Source organism: Myxocyprinus asiaticus, chromosome 32 (genome assembly GCF_019703515.2).
Source record: "Myxocyprinus asiaticus isolate MX2 ecotype Aquarium Trade chromosome 32, UBuf_Myxa_2, whole genome shotgun sequence".
In the NCBI taxonomy this organism is placed as follows: domain Eukaryota; kingdom Metazoa; phylum Chordata; class Actinopteri; order Cypriniformes; family Catostomidae; genus Myxocyprinus; species Myxocyprinus asiaticus.
The window spans coordinates 13,106,267-13,127,183 of NC_059375.1; the positions used below are offsets into that span (position 1 = coordinate 13,106,267).

General features: G+C 41.9%; 1 protein-coding gene across 3 annotated transcripts in view; it reads right to left on the minus strand.

Annotated features, from left to right (window-relative positions):
• LOC127422782 (integrin alpha-X-like) overlaps nt 1-18,960 on the minus strand; it is a 95,209-nt gene extending 76,249 nt beyond the window's left edge. For 2 of the 3 annotated variants that reach the window (XM_051666541.1, XM_051666543.1), the window contains exons 1-13: nt 18,799-18,960; nt 12,958-13,066; nt 9,291-9,394; nt 9,128-9,198; nt 8,858-8,972; nt 8,628-8,755; nt 8,203-8,348; nt 6,332-6,482; nt 4,579-4,726; nt 3,769-3,842; nt 3,335-3,452; nt 2,944-3,080; nt 2,252-2,398 (exon numbers count right to left, since the gene is read on the minus strand). In XM_051666541.1, the coding sequence (XP_051522501.1) occupies nt 2,252-2,398; nt 2,944-3,080; nt 3,335-3,452; nt 3,769-3,842; nt 4,579-4,726; nt 6,332-6,482; nt 8,203-8,348; nt 8,628-8,755; nt 8,858-8,972; nt 9,128-9,198; nt 9,291-9,394; nt 12,958-13,066; nt 18,799-18,844 (1,494 nt within the window). In that variant the 5' untranslated portion in view covers nt 18,845-18,960. The remainder of the gene's footprint in view (nt 1-2,251; nt 2,399-2,943; nt 3,081-3,334; nt 3,453-3,768; nt 3,843-4,578; nt 4,727-6,331; nt 6,483-8,202; nt 8,349-8,627; nt 8,756-8,857; nt 8,973-9,127; nt 9,199-9,290; nt 9,395-12,957; nt 13,067-18,798) is intronic. The other variant, XM_051666544.1, reaches the window with a different exon arrangement.
• Between the last annotated feature and the right edge of the window lie 1,957 nt (nt 18,961-20,917).

Sequence of the window (20,917 nt, forward strand, 5' to 3'; positions counted from 1 at the left end):
GGACGGGAGTTTCGGGTGCCCACGCCAGGTGGCGGTGCTCTGCGGACACAGGTGCACCACGAGTGCCTTGTCCACCTGGGGGATCACCGAATACCCCCTGGCCGTTCCACCATCGAGGGTAGCGAGAGCGGGGGAGCTGAAAGACCGGGACCAGGCAGTAAAAGGTGCCTCCCACGATCATGTCAGCTCCTCATGCACTTCCGGGAAGAAAGGAACGGGGATGGGGCGTGGCTGTGGGTGGAGCCCCGAGCCCAGGAACCAATCGTCGAGCAGCGAGGGTTCAAGGGAGAGCGGAGGTTTCCACTCTATCCCGACGCTCGCGGCCGCCCAGGAAAGCATTTCCATCATTTCCCCGTCGGCCTGGGACTGGGCGACCACTCCTGAAGCAGGAAGCCCAGTCGAAGCCTCTGCGTCCGACTGGATGAGCCCGCTCTCCGATGCTGCACTCGATAACTCGTCTTCTTCCCAGGATCCAAACAAAATGTCGAACTCACCCTGAGACGAACCGGCGATCTCGTCCGAGCGCCCGACCGGAGCAAGCGAGCGTGCTGGGGAATGGGAGGTCCATGGGGGGATACCCGGCGGAGGTGGTCCCATTGAGGTCCCCAAATCGCCGCCAGTGCTAACCGGCATGGCCTCATACCCGTAGGTAGAAGGACCGAGGTGGGGAGCCGCTGGGGTGGCTTGCTTTCTTACAAATGCAAGCCACGACCGCAACGTTGCCATGGTCATGGTCATGGTCTCGCAGTGAGGACAAGACCCATCCATGAACGATGTCTCTGTGTGGGCAGCGCCCAGACATGAAAGACAGCGATCGTGGCCGTCAGAAGTGGAGAGATATCGACCGCAACCAGGAATAACACACAGACAGAAAGGCATCTTTAAAAAGACGTTCCATGTGTGCCGCTCTTTTAGAAAGAAAATATACTCTTTTTTTTAGAATATACTCTTTTAGTTGTTTCTGCCAAAGCGCCCAGGGGCGTTCTCTGCACTCCACGGGTGCAGAGGGGGAGAAGCCGCTGAAATGCGCCGTAGAATCCAGCAGATGAGGTGAATGAACTTCGCGGATGAATTCAGCTTCAATGAATAGAATTGCTCGGCTCCGAAGAGAAAATCTGAATGAGTGGTTGCATACCAGCTCCTTTTATACCCATATGTCCGGGGGAGTGGCATGCGAACTCCATTTGCCAATTGTCATTGGCCTTTTTTCAAAAAAGCAGAGGTGTTTGGGGCTCCCAAGAGTGACCTCTAGTGTCACTACATCAACACAACGTCGAGTGAGTGACAGATAGGGAACCTAAATATCTTATGCGGTGTTGTTTCTAAAACAAGATCAATCAAATTGATCTTGTTTTAAGGATTTTTAGATATTTTTACTGGAAAACAATACAAAAATTATTATCAAAAATACGATTTTTGCCCTAATATCAAAGGTCTTGCTAGAAAAAAAGAAATAATGATCAACGTGAATTTTCTTGATAAAAAAATATGATCGTGCCTGGTAACATGAGCATGTAAAATGGCTAGAAATAGCATTTTTGGTTAGTGTAAAGCTGACAATTTACACAAGGTTTATTTCTATTTCTTCTGCACAAAACTTACTTCAAATTTACTTCTCTGTCTGCTCATATGAATGTAACACATCATAAGAAAGTGTTTCACCGCTGTTCAAATGCACTTTGGATCGCATCATTAAATGAAACAAATGTCAATAAAATGCAAAGTATTCTCTACATTAATCAAAATACTTTTTGAATGTAATTGTATTCTAATTACCAGTGATTTAAATTGTAACTATAGTGGAATACAGTTACTAATATTTTGTATTTTAAATAGGTAATCTTGTTACATGTATTCCGTTACTCCCCAACCATGTCAGTGCATATTATGGCCGTGAATAGCTTGTTAGAGCAGCGTCATAAATACAGAATATAAACAAGACAAATTGCGCATTTCCTGAGCGTCCTATTTAAATGCTGCTCTAAACACATCCCACAGCGGTGTGACCGGTGTCTGAATCTTTGCAAACAGTATCCTGTTGCTTGGCTGTTTCGAACTTCTTTTTACCCCTGAATGAGAAAAAAGAAGAACTTCTCTGGAAGTATATTGTGGCCTTAAGACTTCAAATGCCTCACAGTCTTGCTTTCCTTTACATCAAATTAAATATTGCATCTACCCTGACATCCTTACTTGGCTCTAAAGTCAGATTACAAGTTAGATTTTAAATATGGAACAGATATTTTTAACCTACCTGCCGTGAATATGAGTACACAAAAACTTTGCCTTCACAATGACAGTCTATATAAGTTGGAGCAGAAATTAAGAGAAGATCTGTTTTTGTATCAGAGTTCAGATCAACCACACAAACCTCAGCTCCAAAATATGAACCAATCTGAGGCTGAGAAAGAAGAGAGTCAATTAGCAGGTAATTTACACAAGTTATTTGTGATACAGCATGACATCTACACTTCATTATAAAATAGCAAAATTACTGCAGCATGTTTGGAAAAACTAGTACAAAAATATTCCTATGGATTGTTAAGAAATTCAAACACAAAATTAACTGAAATGTAAAGGAATGTACTACAATGAAATGCAACATGCCACACAACGTAAAACAGATGACTGAGACACTGTCTAGGTAGGAATGGTTCTTATTGCAGTCAAATTCTTATCCCACCAAATGAGGATTTTTTTAATGGAAAGAAAAGGTAAAGCAATGGAAGTCACAAAGGGAACCGTTGTGTATCCATGTGTCAAGTTCAAGTACTCAATTAGGCCTACTCAAAATGCTCATTCCTACTGTACATCACACCATTTGGTCTTTATACATATACTGTATGCAAATATATGGATATATGTTGTCTTCTGGTGTCAAAAGGCAAACAATATTTGATTAGAACATAACCTTACAGTATAGTTTGGGGGAAATTTTCATACAACCTTGGGGGAATCCAGCAGCAGGTTAGTTGTGTTGGTCGCTAGTTTTGAAATGCTCACTTGTCCTTTATGCCGGTATCTTGGTGCTCCCAGAATCACAAACTTTTTTCTTGACCTTGTTGCGATTGTCATTGAATAACCTTTAAAAATTGATGATCAAAGCTTTAATTAATTGGGCTTTTCTTTTGTGGAACACAAAGAATTTTGTAGATTATCCACACTGCTCTCAGGCTATTCATCTGGCAGTTGAATTTGCACATACGTGAATGAGATTTGAGAGCTACGGCAGAAGGCTATATTTAGAAGACTTGGAGTAAAGCACAAGATGTGTTTAGATAATCCATACTGGTTTCAATGTGTTGTATTTTTGGCCTGTATTTAAGCAGGGTCTCACCTAAGTAACTATCATACTCATTTCCTTCCTGGAAGTCTGATGAATGGCCATTTTGATAGTATTCTTGATATCCACCCTTCCCCTGGAAAGCTCCCACAGCACTCAATATCAGGCTTACCTGAACAAAGAGAAAAAAAAAATAAAGAAAACAATAATTTTTCTTATATAATATTTCTATTGTGGTCTTTTCAGTTATATTTTCATCTAGCACTGACCATGCTAACCTATTAAATAACATACAGTATTAAATTTGTTACTATAATAGTGTATTAATAATGTGTACATATAATATACTCTTCATTCTTGAATATGAGGTTAGTGGTACTTCTATCCACTGCATTTTTGACCGCTAAATTATAGTTGGTTTAATAAAACAAATACATTTGAAATGACACTTGTATTATTGTCATAAGCTTTTTAAAGAGTTTAGTTACATTTGATGTAAAAACTGCACTAAATCCATCCTGTGCAAATTCCATTGTAGCAGAATCCCCAGTGGACTGGATTCCTGAGAGAAAATGTTTTAAGAGTATAAGCGTTGCAAATAATTAAACATTATGTAAGATCACATGATGTAAGATAACAAAGGGTGAAAAAAGGTGATTGAGACATTGGGACACCTAGGCTCTTATGTGTACATTTCATGTTCCATCACAAGCAAAATGCATTAACATTACAATATGCTAGCTGACTTTTCATGTGATAAAGTCTCACATTATTAATTGGTCTGCAGTTTTGGGGTAGTCTCGCATATTCTGGACAATGTTCTGAATAATCTTATTCTGGACAAGAACCGTGCACTTAGACAGGATGTCTGACTGACATGTATAGTGATCAATCACAATTCTTATTGTTCCATGGCATTTAGGGGAGGGATTATTTAAGAGATAACTAAGAAAACAAAGCAGAATATACAAGTCTGCTCATGGTTATTTAGTTTACTAGCTACTAAGTGCCTCAAAAAAAACTTTGAATAGCGTTAAAATATTTGATAATGCTGGATCAACCCTTGTGATCTTGTTATGCTGTTTGTCCAGTCAAATAAGTGGACTGGAACTGATGGTTGTATATCCATATTCAATTCGTTGATCAGATTCATTAGAATGGAAATAAAATTGTAATCTCTAGGTCAACCACTGATTAATTTGCATTCCACACAGCTTGTGATTTTCAATCTTCTGTCTATTTGCTTCACTTCCGCCTTTCCCCTTTCTCTCATTTTTACTATGTATTTACAAACATACCTTCAACTGCAATGTTCTCTTCCAGTTTTTCACGAATACTGTCCAGTGCATCAAAGTTAGTCACGTTAAACACATGTTCGGCAGCAGGTGCGGATGCAATAATTTCTAACTGTTTCATTGTGGGGAGATCATCAAAAGCTTCACCAATCTTTAAAATAATAAAGGTAACAAAAATGTGTTAAAATTATCTGCAGATCACACATTCTCTGGGAATTTCATGTAAAAATGAGTAGCAGTTTGCTTTAGCATTGTAAAGTAAAACATCTCTTTCAATGTTCAGGAAACTACTTTGAAATTGTAGCTCACCAAGCTACAAGCTACACATTAAGTAGTTAATCTACAGTAAAACTACTCTTGAAAAATTAATTAGCTACACTGCAAGCTACTGACAAAAAGTAGTTAACTACATTGAACTTACATATATTTATAAGTATAACTACCCGATGATATAATTTATAATTTAATCAGATACATATTTTTCTGAATGGATGAAAAATCTGTTCATTTACATGAACCATCCACACAAACCAATTAAATGGAATGAATCTCACTTTCAAATGCTACATATGAGAGTGAGGAACATTTTAGGCAATTATTGCCTCAGTTTGCACACTTATAAATGTGTTTGCACATTACAATGTGTCATTAAAACAATGCAGCATTTGGTCATGCTACACTGCTACTTGTTAGAAAGAAGCTAGATTATTTTGAAAATAACTGAGCTACTGTCATGCTGCTGAAAATGACTAAGTTCAGGCATCAAGCTCTACATGGTGCAAGTTGATAAGTAACTATCTGTTAGCCAAATGACTCGATCGGCTCTCATGGTATAAGCTGATAAGTCCTTAGTCCTGTAATCTGTTAGCCAATTAACTTGAGTTCTCTCTCATTGTGTAACATTTCAATTGTTCAGTTTTACAAATAAGCCAGTTTTACTGCAGCATGCTGCGAGAGTTTTTTCTCTAAAAATGCTATTTACTGCTGGGGTTCTCTTGTATCAGCTTGCACTGGAAGGTTTGCTTTAGGCCATGGCACATAGAAGCATGTTTTTAACAAGGTAAACTTTAGTCAAATGTGGTATGGGCACACATAGCTAAATTAGGTCATTAGTTTAAATAAATCCACACATAACTTGGCTAATTCACTAGTTAAATAAACTTTGGGCTTTCCTGGTCTAGGTACATATTATGAGTCAGTTCACTGGTTGTTTAATCCATTCTGCCAAGCTGGCCCAGCTACACATTTAGATTTAGTACATCAGCATTACATGTTGGGCAGGAACACTTAGCTAGCATACTTTTGGTGCACATGGCTCTTCAGGGCAGTAGCGGTACACAAGTCTTGGTGGTGGATCTGCATTGTTGGGGGAGTCTGTGTTTTTTGTGTGTGTTTGTGCAACTTTCCTGCATTGTTGGGGTATTGTATGTATGTCTAATTGTACAGCAGCAGAATGTCCCACTTGCATGATGCAGCATGTCCTGTTTTTCAAACTATGCAAGAGCAGCAGCATGTCCACATGCTAACACATTATGTCTGTGTATGTTCTTGCAGTAGCAAGTCTTTGTACTTGCTTTGCAGCAGCAGCGTAGCAGATCTAGTCCGCCAATACCAATATGTCAATATGTCCTACCCACATTAACATGCTGAATGAAATGTAGTCAAGCTACTAGTTTCTTTTAGTTATCTACTCCTTAACGCTGATCTCTTTCACCAATCTGATGTCAAAGAATACCTAAATGAAATGACATCTTACCCCAATAGCAAATCGAATGATATTCTTCTCTTCTGCCTTTTTAACAGCATCTATGAGATGTATTCCATCATTTGATTTACCATCAGTAATAACAATTAAGATTTTAATTGCTGATTGCCTCGCCCCTCCTTCAACTGTGAATAGACCAGCCCTGTACATTGGAAATAAGATATCTTGATATGGCAAAATATTATACAGTGTTGAGAACTGTTAAAATATTTAGGTTATGTCATTTACAGGTGCATCTCAATAAATTAGAATGTCGTGGAAAAGTTCATTTATTTCAGTAATTCAACTCAAATTGTGAAACTCGTGTATTAAATAAATTCAGTGCACACAGACTGAAGTAGTTTAAGTCTTTGGTTCTTTTAATTGTGATGATTTTGGCTCACATTTAACAAAAACCCACCAATTCACTATCTCAAAAAATTAGAATACATCATAAGACCAATAAAAAAAAACATTTTTAGTGAATTGTTGGCATTCTGGAAAGTATGTTCATTTACTGTATATGTACTCAATACTTGGTAAGGGCTCCTTTTGCTTTAATTACTGCCTCAATTCGGCGTGGCATGGAGGTGATCAGTTTGTGGCACTGCTGAGGTGGTATGGAAGCCCAGGTTTCTTTGACAGTGGCCTTCAGCTCATCTGCATTTTTTGGTCTCTTGTTTCTCATTTTCCTCTTGACAATACCCCATAGATTCTCTATGGGGTTCAGGTCTGGTGAGTTTGCTGGCCAGTCAAGCACACCAACACCATGGTCATTTAACCAACTTTTGGTGCTTTTGGCAGTGTGGGCAGGTGCCAAATCCTGCTGGAAAATGAAATCAGCATCTTTAAAAAGCTGGTCAGCAGAAGGAAGCATGAAGTGCTCCAAAATTTCTTGGTAAACGGGTGCAGTGACTTTGGTTTTCAAAAAACACAATGGACCAACACCAGCAGATGACATTGCACCCCAAATCATCACAGACTGTGGAAACTTAACACTGGACTTCAAGCAACTTGGGCTATGAGCTTCTCCACCCTTCCTCCAGACTCTAGGACCTTGGTTTCCAAATGAAATACAAAACTTGCTCTCATCTGAAAAGAGGACTTTGGAACACTGGGCAACAGTCCAGTTCTTCTTCTCCTTAGCCCAGGTAAGACGCCTCTGATGTTGTCTGTGGTTCAGGAGTGGCTTAACAAGAGGAATACGACAACTGTAGCCAAATTCCTTGACATGTCTGTGTGTGGTGGCTCTTGATGCCTTGACCCCAGCCTCAGTCCATTCCTTGTGAAGTTCACCCAAATTCTTGAATCGATTTTGCTTGACAATCATAAGGCTGCGGTTCTCTCGGTTGGTTGTGCATCTTTTTCTTCCACACTTTTTCCTTCCACTCAACTTTCTGTTAACATGCTTGGATACAGCACTCTGTGAACAGCCAGCTTCTTTGGCAATGAATGTTTGTGGCTTACCCTCCTTGTGAAGGGTGTCAATGATTGTCTTCTGGACAACTGTCAGATCAGCAGTCTTCCCCATGATTGTGTAGCCTAGTGACCCAAACTGAGAGACCATTTTGAAGGCTCAGGAAACCTTTGCAGGTGTTTTGAGTTGATTAGCTGATTGGCATGTCACCATATTCTAATTTTTTGAGATAGTGAATTGGTGGGTTTTTGTTAAATGTGAGCCAAAATCATCACAATTAAAAGAACCAAAGACTTAAACTACATCAGTCTGTGTGCACTGAATTTATTTAATACACGAGTTTCACAATTTGAGTTGAATTACTGAAATAAATGAACTTTTCCACGACATTCTAATTTATTGAGATGCACCTGTATACACTGACATACTACTCATACTGATGTTGATAACAATAGAGCTGGCATACACAAGTTGATTTATGGCTCTTGCAGTGAAGGTAAATCCTTTTTGCTGTTTTATCTCTCCCACTATTGTCTTCCACAAATGGAGATCTTTGGCCATTTCAAACTTGGAGTGAACTTCATAGTCAGTGGAGAACTGTGCAACTGCAAACTACAAAACAAGGGAAAGTACACAAGAAAATTGGTATATACAAACAAAACAAACTGTGTTTGGTTGATTTACATGTCAATCAGAGGGTTTCTTCCTGTCTAAGTTGGTTGTGGGCTGCAATGTTAAACTACACTTTATGTTGACAGAAAAAAGTCTGGCTTCGTGAGATTATAAATGTGTGCTCATTTCTATGCACTTTGTACAACTGAGACCAATAAAAAAATCAAGTATATAAAGTTTTTTAAATAGTCTAAAATATTCAGAAGCATTTACTCCTACCTGAGAATTGCACTTGGAAAAAGTCTGGATTATTGTTATGACAAAAGTTTTCATTTTGATAAAATCATCATTTTCTACACTGTCAGAGCCATCCATTAGAAAAGCTATATCTATTTCTATGGGGCAGCCTGTGAAAGAGGAGTTAGAGGGGGGAAAAAACGTATGATTAGATAATCAAAAAGCAATACAAAAGTATATTATGTATGTATGTAATTGTTAATCTTACTTACTTCTCAAAGCACTTGGTATAGATGTACTCACTACATTGTTTTCGCTGATATAAAAGCACATGCCATTGAAGGTAGTAATTACTTTGCAATCTTTTGGAATGGTTGGACCACAAACCTGAAGGAGAGTGAGAAAGGTTTTTCATTGTTTAATTATTATAAATTCAAGAATGCCTGACTAAGTATCATATTAAGTGAAATATTCAATGCAACAGGCACTGGCATAAGGTCTCTTTAAGGTATCTTTAGTGCCAATATTATAATGTAACTTACAACGTAATTGGAAGATTGTGGATCCTTAGTCATAGAAAGTCCAAGAGACATGTTAACAACCTCAGAAGGCACTTGGATAACATAAATGATTAAAATCTAAATGAGATTTTACATGAAACAGGATTGCATCAAGCTGAAGACAAAATTAGGAAAGGGTAAATACCATTTAATGTTACCGGCGAGCAAGTTTCCTGTGAAATGGCACAACTATAAACTTGTCCTCTCACATTTTGACTGTATTGTATTAAAGGATCACTCACAAGCAAACTATGGAAAAGTAAAGGAAAATATATGTTAGGTTTTTGATGTGAGTGATCTATAAATTCTATGTTATCTCTTGATCTAACTTAACCTAAATTCATATAAGAAGGTAAATTGCACCCTGTCCAACACAAGACCCACATAGTTTTGTGACATACCAATTCTGGATTTTAAAACAGGAATTTCTTGTACTTGTTGTTATTCCACAAAAAAAAAAAAATAAATAAATAATAATAATAATAATAATAATAATAATAATAATAATATATATATATATATATATATATATATATATATATATATATATATATATTTTTTTTTTTTTTTTTTTTTTTACAGCACTAGTTCTCTTTACCCAGCAGAAAAAAAAAATATTAGTTAAAAGAGTAATGTCTGAAAACATATCAAACCCTCATATATGTACAGTAGTTCACTGGAAAACATCTTGGTTACTGTTGTAACCTCCGTTCCCTGATGAAGGGAACGAGACTTTGGGTCAATGTAGTGACACTAGGGGTCACCCTTGGGAGCCCCAAACACCTCTGATATTTGAGAAAAGGCCAATGAAAATTGGTGAGTGGAATTTGCATGCCACTCCCCCAGACATACGGGTATAAAAGGAGCCAGCTTGCAACCACTCATTCAGGTTTGTGCTGAGGAGCCGAGACAGAGTCCCGGACCAGACACAGCACCGGACACAGCAACGACAAGGTGGGTCTGACTCCTCCCGGGGCAGCCCTTGCAGGCTCACCACCTGGTCCCTAATAGGGGTAGTGGGAACCTTGGGCACATAGCCCGGCCGGGGTCTCAAGACCATGTGAGAGTATGCCGAACCAAACTCTTGGCACGTATCGCCGACAGAGAACGCCTGCAGGTCCCCTACCCTCTTGATGGAAGTGAGCGCAGTCAGGAGGGCCATCTTCAATGAGAGGGCCTTTAGCTTGACTGAGTCCAGAGACTCAAACGGGGCTCTCCGCAGGCCCAGCAGGACCATGGAGAGATCCCACGAGGGAACGAGTTGCAGCCTAGGAGGATTCAACCTTCTAGTGCCTCTAAGGAACCTGATGATCTGGTCGTGCTTCCCCAAGGACTTACCGTCCACCGCATCGTGGTGTGCTGCTATAGCGGCCACATACACCCGCGCCATGCCCATCTCGGGACTGGATTCTGAAGCCAGAGCTGAAGCGGTCTCATATGCATCAACCCGAGTTGCATAACCACCACCGAGGACACCATATGCCCCAGGAGCCTCTGAAATTGTTTCTGATTTCCTTGTACTGAAATGCCCGGCCCTCCAAAGCAAACCGAAGAAACGGTCTGTGTCTAGGCAAAACCGAGACATGGAAGTACGCGTCCTTCAGGTCTACCACTGCGAACCAATCTTGATGCAGGACACATGACAGAATGCGCTTCTGAATCAGCATCTTGAACGGGAGTCTGTGCAGGGCCCGATCCAGCACTCACAGGTCCAAGATTGGACACAACCCACCGCCTTTCTTTGGTACGATGAAGTAGGGGCTGTAGAACCCCTTCTTCATCTTGGCTAGAGGGACAGGCTCTATCGCGTCCCTCTGTAGAAGGACTGCAATTTCTGCACACAGGACAGCGGCATCCTCACCTCCTACCGAGGTGAAACGGACCCCATTGAATCTGGGCGGGCGCCTGGCGAACTTATACATCCTGGCCAGCCAATGCGACGGGTTGGAGAGTGCTAGCCATGCCTCCAAACTCCGAGCGAGGTGTACCAAGGGGACAATCGCATTTGACATACCTGCGGATGGGGCCTCATGGCGGGGTGGAGCAGGAACTGCCACGTCGGGGAGCCTCGCGTCGTGAACCCGTGGCTGTGTTGAAATAAACGCTAAAGCACTTACCTACCTCCGCATACCCACCAAAGGACTGGTCAGTGACGGGGGAGGAGGCTGAGCGTCCTCGTGGCTCATCACAACTGCCTGAGCGTGGGTGTGTGTGCCGCAGCTGGGTTTGCGAAGGCGGGGAAACCGCATTCATTGTGCCCCATACACAAATGTTTGATGTATGGCAGTTGTGACAATGACAGCCATAAACACAGAATGTGTGACGCAGGGAGTGAGGAAACATCTCTTTATTTGAAAGAGTGGGTGCCGCAGCCTCATGGACATGCAGCGAAATCAACACAAAAGGAAAAAAAAGATTCTCCTCCAGGTGCTCCACCAGGGGATGGAGTGGTCTGTGCACCACCTCCAAACTTACAGCAGGCTTCCTGTGGGGGGGTTCTACTCCGGGGCCAAGTGGTTGGCTCAGGCTGCGGGGGAGCCAGTGTTGCTGCCGCAGGAGGATTCCCTCAGTGACGAGCAGACGGGGTGCGGGACCTTGAACAATGCCGGGGCAGGATGTGCTGGATAGCCTCTGTCTGCTTCTTGACCGTCAAGAACTGCTGGGCAAAGTCTTCGATGGTGTCACCGAACAGGCCAGCCTGGGAGATGGGGGCATCAAGAAAGTGAACCTTGTCAGCATCCTTCATCTCAACCAGGTTAAACTACAGGTGGCACTCCTGGACCACCATGGTGGACATCGCCTGCCCGAGAGCTCGTGCCGTGGGGAGTCTCGGGTGATTCCACCAAGTGGCAGCGTTTTGCAGGCACAAGAGCACCGCAACCGCCTTGTCCACCTGAAGAATCTCCGTGTACCCCCTAGCCGCCCCACCGTCGAGGGTAGTGAGAGCGGAGGAACTCAGAGACTGGGTCCGGGCAGTGAAAGGTGCCTGCCACGACTTCGTGAGTTCCTCATGCACCTCCGGGAAAAAAGGAACTGGGGCGAGGCGTGGCTGTGAGCGGCGCTCACGAAGGCGCTCACGAAGGTGGGAACCCAGCTGAGTCCTCCGCGTCCAACCATACCAGCCCGCTCTCCGATGCTGCGATCGAGAGCTCATCCTGATCCCGAGCCCCGAATGAGACATTAAGCTCGCCCTGGGGCGAGCTGCCTGTCTCATCCCAGAACTCGACCAGGGCAAACGAGCGTACTGGGGAATGGGAGGTCCGTGGGGGTTCGCCCGGTATGAGAGCATGAACCATCCACGAGTATATGGCTACGGCCCATATACTCCGAAGAACTAATCTGAATGAGTGGTTGCAAGCCAGCTCCTTTTATACTCGAATGTCCGGGGGAGTGGCATGCAAATTCCACTGGACAATTTTCATTGGCCTTTTCTCAAATATCAGAGGTGTTTGGGGCTCCCAAGGGCGACCCCTAGTGTCACTAAATTGACACAACGTCGAGTGAGTGACAGATAGGGAACTCAATTTAATCCTAATGCAGTTGTTTTTAATAACATGGACAAATTAAAGATGGAATCAGTTAATATAACATGGTAACCAGGGGCCTAATCCTCACAAGTAAATTGACTGTCCTTGGTGTAGACAACCAAATATGTGACACTCAGTTCAAGACAATATTATGCAGTCATCCACAACAAGAACAAACAATATTTTAACATGAAACAAGTCAAATGAAAAGTTATTTTCCTGAAACTTGTTATTATACTCTACAGTAATATTGTAACTGGATTATACAGTATGTGTTTCTCTCACCTATATGTATCTCTTTGTATCACTCTATAGCCAAAGCCAACATCATTGTTTCTTGTGAAGTACTTCCAGGTCACAGGATCGATGTTGAACGCCAGCACTAATTGAAAGGCTGGATGGTGCAAATTAGGAGCAATATAACACACAAATACACAGATTCTGTACTTAAGTACACATTCATTTTAGGGTGACTCTCCTTATTCTTCCAGGCAATGTTTTATAAAAGGCCAACATTTCACAGAAGGATCTCACTCTTTGTCATTGATTTAATAATCATCATAATCTTTTTAGATTGACATAGTGGTGGTATGCGCAATGATATTTAATTTTTTGTAAACAAAAAGGGTGTGATGAAATTCAGTGCTTTAAAGTGATAGTTCACCCAAATATTAAAATTATGTCGTCATTTTCTCATGTTGTTCCAAACTCAATGTCTTTCTTAACCCTCATTCGCCATTCACTTTCTTTGCATCTTTTTTTCCTTACACTGAAAGTGAATGCTGACAGAGGCTTTCATGCTGCCTAACATCTCTTTTTTTTTTCCTATGGAAGAAAGTCATATAGGTTTGTAACAACATAAGGGTAAATAAATAATGACATTTTTGGGTCACTATCTCTTTGAAAATAGCAATTTGCTATACACTGTCCATCATGCACATTTAATTATTCTGATCTTGTGGAAACAAACGCAAACAGAAACAGACTGTTTACCAGCTGACAGAGCAGAAACGAGGAAGTCTGATAACTGAGTTAATGAAGTTGCAAAACACTGGTGATGTAACAAGGAGTTACTGGTGGTCATCTCTAGTGACTTTAATTTTTCAGGAGGTTCCTTTTCCTCAGTCAGTTATTTTCTTAAAATATTTTTTAAGGGGCAATGTGATGTATGACGTGTTTTTGTTCATATAATGTAAGTCAATGGGGTCCAAAAATGTCAAGCACCAAAAAGAACATAAAAACAGCATAAAAGTAATTCCATACAACTTGAGTGGTTTAATCCATGTCTTCTGAAGCTCATTTAGACATTTCCTCGCAGAGCGCTGTAAACACTCAAACAGAGTTAACCAGGGTTGAGGTATTTTTGGGGATACCTTTAAAATGTACCATGGTTACAAAAAGGTTTATAATAAACATAAGAAAATGAAAAGATGTATCTAGTATGGAAGCATACTTTTCTCTCTATGTTTTCTCTCCACAGAGTATTCAGTTATTTGGCTGGGGCCATTTTAACGCTCAATATATGCACCGGGGACCCCACGGAGAGACCACATCCTGCCCGGAGGGGAGGTAACATGCCTCTTTGGAGGGGAAAGGCGCTATACGCAAGTGATATACCCAGCCAGCTGTCCGTATTCCCAAACTTACCTGTTCGTACCTGACAGAACATGGGACAAAACTGGCTCAACCCGGAGATTGTAAAATCTCGTGAAGGTATTGGGTGTCACCCAGCCCGCTACCCTGCAGATGTCTGCTAGAGAGGTGTCATGGGCCAGTGCCCACGAGGATGCCAGACCTCTTGTGGAGTGTGCTCGTATTCCCGAAGGGGCAGGCACGGCCTGGGCCTGGTATACCATAGCGATGGCATCCACGATCCAGTGGGCAAGCCTCTGTGTGGAGACAGCGTTCCTTTTCCGCTGTCCGTCAAAGCAGACAAAGCGCTGCTCAGAGCATCTAAAGCTCTGCGTGCGATCCAAGTAGATGCGCAAAGTATGCACCGGACACAGCGATGACAGGGCTGGGTCTGCCACCTCCTGGGGCAGCGCTTGCAGGTTCACCATCTGATCCCTGAAGGGGGTTGTGGGAACCTTGGGCACATAGCCCAGCCAGGGTCTCAGGATTATGTGAGAGTCACCCGGACCAAACTCCAGGCAGGTATCGCTGACAGAGAACGCTTGCAGGTCCCCGAGCGCAATCAGGAGGTCCGTCTTCAAGGAGAGGGCTTTCAACTCGACTGACTCTAGCGGCTCAAAGGGGGCTCCACGAAGGCCCAGGAGGACCACGGACAGATCCCATGAGGGGAACAGGTGTGGCCTAGGAGGATTCAGCCTCCGAGTGCCTCTCAGGAACCTGATGATCAGGTCGTGCTTCCCTAAGGACTTACCATCCACTGTATCGTGGTGTGCCACTATGGCGGCCACATACACCTTCAAGGTGGAGGGGAACAACCATTCCTCCAGCATCTCCTGCAGGAAGGAAAGCACTGACCCGACTGCACATCTCTGAGGGTCTTCGCATCAGGAAGAACACCAATTCGCGAACCGACACCAATTCAGGCTATAAAGCTGCCTTGTGGAGGGAGCTCTGGCCTGAGTGATCGTGTCTACCACTGCTGGTGGTAGGCCACTTAGGTCTTCCATGTCCCATCCAAGGGCCAGACGTGGAGATACCAGAGGTCTGGGCTCACATGGCATGCAGGGCAGAGGCGGCCTGACCAGCGGCGATGTAGGCTTTGGCCGTCAGAGATGACGTTGTCCTACAGGCCTTGGAAGGGAGTGCCGGGCGATCCCGCCAGGTGACTGCGCTTTGCGGGCACAGGTGCACCGCAACCGCCTTATCCACCTGAGGGACCTCCGTATACCCGTGGGCCGCCCCACCATCAAGGGTAGTGAAAGCGGATGAGCTGGGAGGTCGGTTTCGGGCAAAAAAATGTGCCCTCCACGATCTTGTCAGCTCATCGTGCACTTCCGGGAAGAAAGAGGCCGGGGGCGTGGCTGTGAGCGGCGCCCCGAACCCAGGAACCAATCATCTAACCGCAAGGGCTCAGGGGAGGAAGGTTCCACTCCAACCCGACACATGCGGCAGCCCGGGCAAGCATGGCGGTCATCTCGCCATCAGCCTCAGACTGGGCGGGCCGACCCGAAGGTGGCAGCCCAGTCAAGTTCCCGGCGTCTGACATCGCCAGTACGCTCTCCGATGCAGCGATCGAGCACTCATCCTGCTCCGGAGCTCCGAAAGGGACATTAAGCTGGTCTCCTCTCAGAACTCGCGGGGGGCAAACAAGCATGCTGGGGAATGGGAGGTCCGCGGGGATTTAATCGGCATAGCCGCACCCATTGAAGCCCCCAAATCGCCTCCAGCGCAAGCCGGGCCGGCCTCATACCCGGAGATAAAAGGTGAGGTGCGGGGGGCAGCTGGAGTGGCTTTCCCCCAGAAGAAAGTAAGTTGCAACCGCAACGTTGCCATGGTCATATTCTCGCAATGAGAACATGAACCATCCACGAATGATGCCTCAGTGTGATCGCTGCCCAGACACGTGAGGCAGCGCCCTTGGCTGTCAGAAGCGGAGAGATAGCGACCACATCCAGGAATCACACAAAGACGGAAAGGCATCTTTATAAAGAAGCGTTTTTAAAAAGACGTTCAACGTCAATGTGTGCGCTCTAATAGAGAAAATATACTCTTTAGCAGGAATATACACTCTTTTAGTGCTGTCGAAGCGCCCAGGGGCGAAATCTGCACTCGTCGTGCAGAAGGAGAGAAAGCCACTGGAAATGCGCCATATATCCAACAACATACGCTTCTTAAGAGGTGAATGGAACAGCAGTAGTATTCAGCTCACTGACAGTACAACCGCTCGGCTCCAAAGAAAAAATCTGAATGAGTGGTTGCGAGCCAGCTCCTTTTCTACCCGTGTGTCCAGGGGAGTGGTATGCAAATTCTCATTGGCCTTTTCTCAATGATCTGAGGTGTTTGGGGCTCCCAAGGGCGACCCCTAGTGTCACTACATCGACACAACGTTGAGTGAGTGACAGAAGGGGAACATATGGATTTCTTTTATGCTGCCTTTATATGATTTTTAGACCTTAAGAGTTTTGGCCACTATTCACTACCATTGTATGGACCTACAGAGCTTAGATATTTTTCTAAAAAAATCTTAGTTTTTGTTTAGCAGAAGAAAGACAGTCATACACATCTGTGATGGCATGGGGGTAAGTAAATGATGAGATAAATTTCATTTTTGGGTGAACTATTCCTTTAAATACGCTGGGGCACACATTTAACAAAGCCTTACTGTATAACTTATAACACTGCTTATTAGCAAAACAGGACATTTTTTTACTAAATGAGTTCAGAAAGAATTGCAATTAATCATATATCGTGCTTTCAGTCGATAACATTTTTTAATCGTGATTAATCAAATAATTTTTTGTAGTTAATTTGACACTATATAGTATATACTTCTTTTCCTGTCAAAATGCATTTATTTCCTTATTAGGGAAGAAAAGAACTCAACATGTTACAATATAATGCTTTATTAATATTTTCCAAACAAAGTCTTCCACAGTATAAAGATAGGAATGCACTAAATTAGCACCAATTGAAGTAATGTTTCCTTTACTTTAATTGGGAGCTTGACTAATTCAAAAAACTAATTTCCCCATAGGTTGCATTTTCATTGCAATGGGCATTAAATTTCTTAAACATTCATCCTCCACAATATTAATCTGCCGTAGACTGTGGCTATCTGCTTTCCTGCATTCATGATTCGCACCAGGACACCAGCGTCAAGCCCCGCTTTGAACTCCACATGACAAATGCTATCAGAAAAAAACGTCTCACTCTGCGTTTTGGTGATTGTTAAGACTTGACGTGCTTCTGTGGTAATTAAAATTATTATTAATATAATGTATTAAAAATCAATACATTGAATGTGTTGAAAATGTTCTCAGTCTTTCTTTCCTGTGCTGGGACAGCCTAAACATAGAGGCTACTAGAGTCCAAACTGAATGAAATCCTCTATGCAGTTTATTATGCATCTAATAATTAGAGTACATCGGCACTCTTATTTTGAAATATCTGCGCTCCCAGCTCACACAAACAGATAAGATGACAAATATTGACTCTTACAATCATGTACAATCTATTACACATTGTCATATAACAAATATGAGCCGTAAGGACCTGCGGAAAGCCTGACACTTAAATTTTGACCTGTTTCTCACCCAAACCTACTGTATCACTCCAGAAGACATGGATTAAACCACTCGAGTGATATAGATTACTTTTATGCTGTCTTTACGTCACTGAACATAAGCTTGAAAGTTTTGGACTCAGTTGACTTGCATTGTATGGACAAAAACACATCATACGGCCTTCAAAATATCATTGTTTATGTTCCGCAGAAGAAAGTCATACAAGTTTGAGATGGCATGAGGGGGTGAATAAATGATGACAGAATTATCATTTTTGGGTGAACAATTTCTTTGATTTTCAAATACTACTTTTTTTTTTTGCTTCAAATCAAAGTTTCTTCAAATCAAATGTTGCGATTCATCATGGAACCGGTTTATCTGGTTCTTGTCTTAGAACTCTGTAATAATGACTTTTTTATAATCCCTATGGAAAAAATGGTGGGCACTTTTGCACTCTATTAATGCTGCAGTATTACCACCTGCACTATTATCCAGAGAAGGTGCTGTATATTCCCAGTTAAATGTGTTAGATTGCAGTTGTATACTAAATCCTCCACAGTCTAGCTCTCAAGAGTCCAACCCGGAACCTGGGGAATTTATTTAAAGTGAATTCCACCCTGTGTCTTCTTTCACAGTTTTGTCTCTCAAACTAAAATAACCTTAACACAGTTTCACAGCAATGCAATAAAATACATAAACACAATAGCAATAATAACAAAATCACACACACACAAAAAAGAGTCTTTAACACAATTGTAGAAGAATATCAGGATTTTAACAACATACTATACAGTTTTATTACTGATATTTTCTCTCTTGGTCAGCAGGTGCTAGTGGATAACTGTATAGTTATAAGGCAATTTAAAAACCTTTAAACATGCTAGGTGGAAGAGTATCCACATGAGAATAATGTTGCACTGTTTGGTCTTACCACAAAACAGGTACAACCAGATGCAGAAATTCCAATCCATGGCCATATCAGGCTAACAAAGGCAGGGGTGGTGAATGCATGAAAGCATGTACCGTATGAATCGCAAAAATAGAAAAAGTCTATTTATTGAGAAAGATGGAAAGCAGGCTAGCACATATGACTAAGGAGAATCAGAAAGTGACAAAAGGAAGTGAACATGCAAGAGTTGAACGTATCTGAACAACTGAGTAAGAATAATTCCCTGAAAGGTAAACTCTGCAATGAGCTAGGAAATGACAATGAAACGGTTATATTACCCAAAGCAGACTCTCTTTGGCTAAATAAACTCTGTTATCACATTACTGAGAAATGGAGTGAAAAATAAAAAATCAATTCGGTCAGTTTAGTGTGAACTGGTCTGATAAGGTGAATGATTGTACAAGGAGTACCGAAAACAGTTAGCATCAAATCCAAGATGGCTTCAGTAACGTGTAACTTTTTCTAAAACTGAAAAAGTGTCGTTCCACTATTGGTCTAGGGGGAGGTGGAAAATATATCTATTGATCTATCTGTCTGTCCATTTGTCTATAAAAATATTGTATAACATATACATTAAGAATACAGTTTGCATTGCTTGGTGAGCAGCTTGTTCTCAACACTATTCAGCTTCCTGTGGGTTCATCACAGCATCAGTTTTGCTTTCACTCATTTTAACTTCAACACAATCAATCATTCTCTCAAACCGCCAGCTTGTCCAACAAATATATCATTCAGAATCATTTCTCAGTGGAGCTTTACCTTTTTGTATGGCATTAATTCAACAGAACAAAACGAATAATGAAGTTTTGCCATAGACACATGATATTCATCAAGATGGCGCCGTGGATGGCCACCTCGGTGTGTAGCTCTTCAGTTCTTTTGTTGTTTTTGTTTGTTTGTCCTGTGTTTAGTAATATTTTTCCAGACAATTTTACCAGGGATGAACTGCTGAACATTCGGCAGCATATACCAGACAACTTTTTCCTGGTTTTTGAATATTCAGATGTTTTGCTGGACATTTTAGTCAGAGGCGCAGCTGTGTTGTTTAAACGCGCTATGAGATGCAGGCGAGGGAGATGAGCAGGCACGCTGGTCAGGCTCCGTTGGCGCAGATTTCAAACAGCGTTGCCGAGCATTCATCTAGCGAATCTCCGCTCTCTTCCTAACAAAACAGATGAACTACATCTCCTCAACTGTACAAACAAGGACTTTTCAAACTCTGCAGCCTTGTGCTTCACAGAAACCTGGCTGAGTGAAGCCATTCCGGACAGCGTGTTACATCTGCCGGGCTTTCAGCTGTTCAGAGCAGATTGCATCATGGATTTAACGGGGAAAACGAGAGGCGGTGGAACATGCTTTTATATCAATGAAATTTGGTGTACATGCAACCAAGGTTACTAAAGCCCATATTAAACCTGAAAAAGAAAGAAAAAAAAGAATTATTATAATGCACATATAATATATTTTATTATATTATTTTAGTGTTTTAGTAATCAAATATTGCTGAAGAAATGTAATAAATGTCACAAACTAGAAAATAAATTAAATTGAACAATTAGCAATAGCTCCGCCCTTAGTGGGTTGCGTCATCTCTAGTACTAAATAGAGGTGAACAGTCTCTCCTCACGTAATGAAGTGAAATGGCCGCTGGAGCAGTGATGCATGTTAGTAGCAGTTGTAAAGTTGAGAAAGTAAGTGAGAAATACTAGATTAATAATTGAGATTCATAGTTAAGACATTGCTAACAGGAAAAAGTTGTTTAAATAGTTCTAATCGCGTTTGTAATAACTCCAAGGATTGAACGAGAAAATGAGCTGATTAATCTGATGGAAACTGCATAAAACAGATTTTCCTTGATTCATCAGAGATTATTTCTAATCGTTATCATTTTATTCTTGGTAAGTGAGCTCATAAGCTACCATATTTAGTTATGGCTTTTTGAAGTTAAGTGTTTTTAATTGATACTGTGATGTATAAGTTTGTGAAATATGTTAGGAAATGTGAGTAAAGTGATAAATTGAATGTTGATTGCTGTTTAAAAGTGTTTATGTATGTTTGCTAAATTTATGGGGGTAATGAGTGCAACGTAGCTCACGTGGAG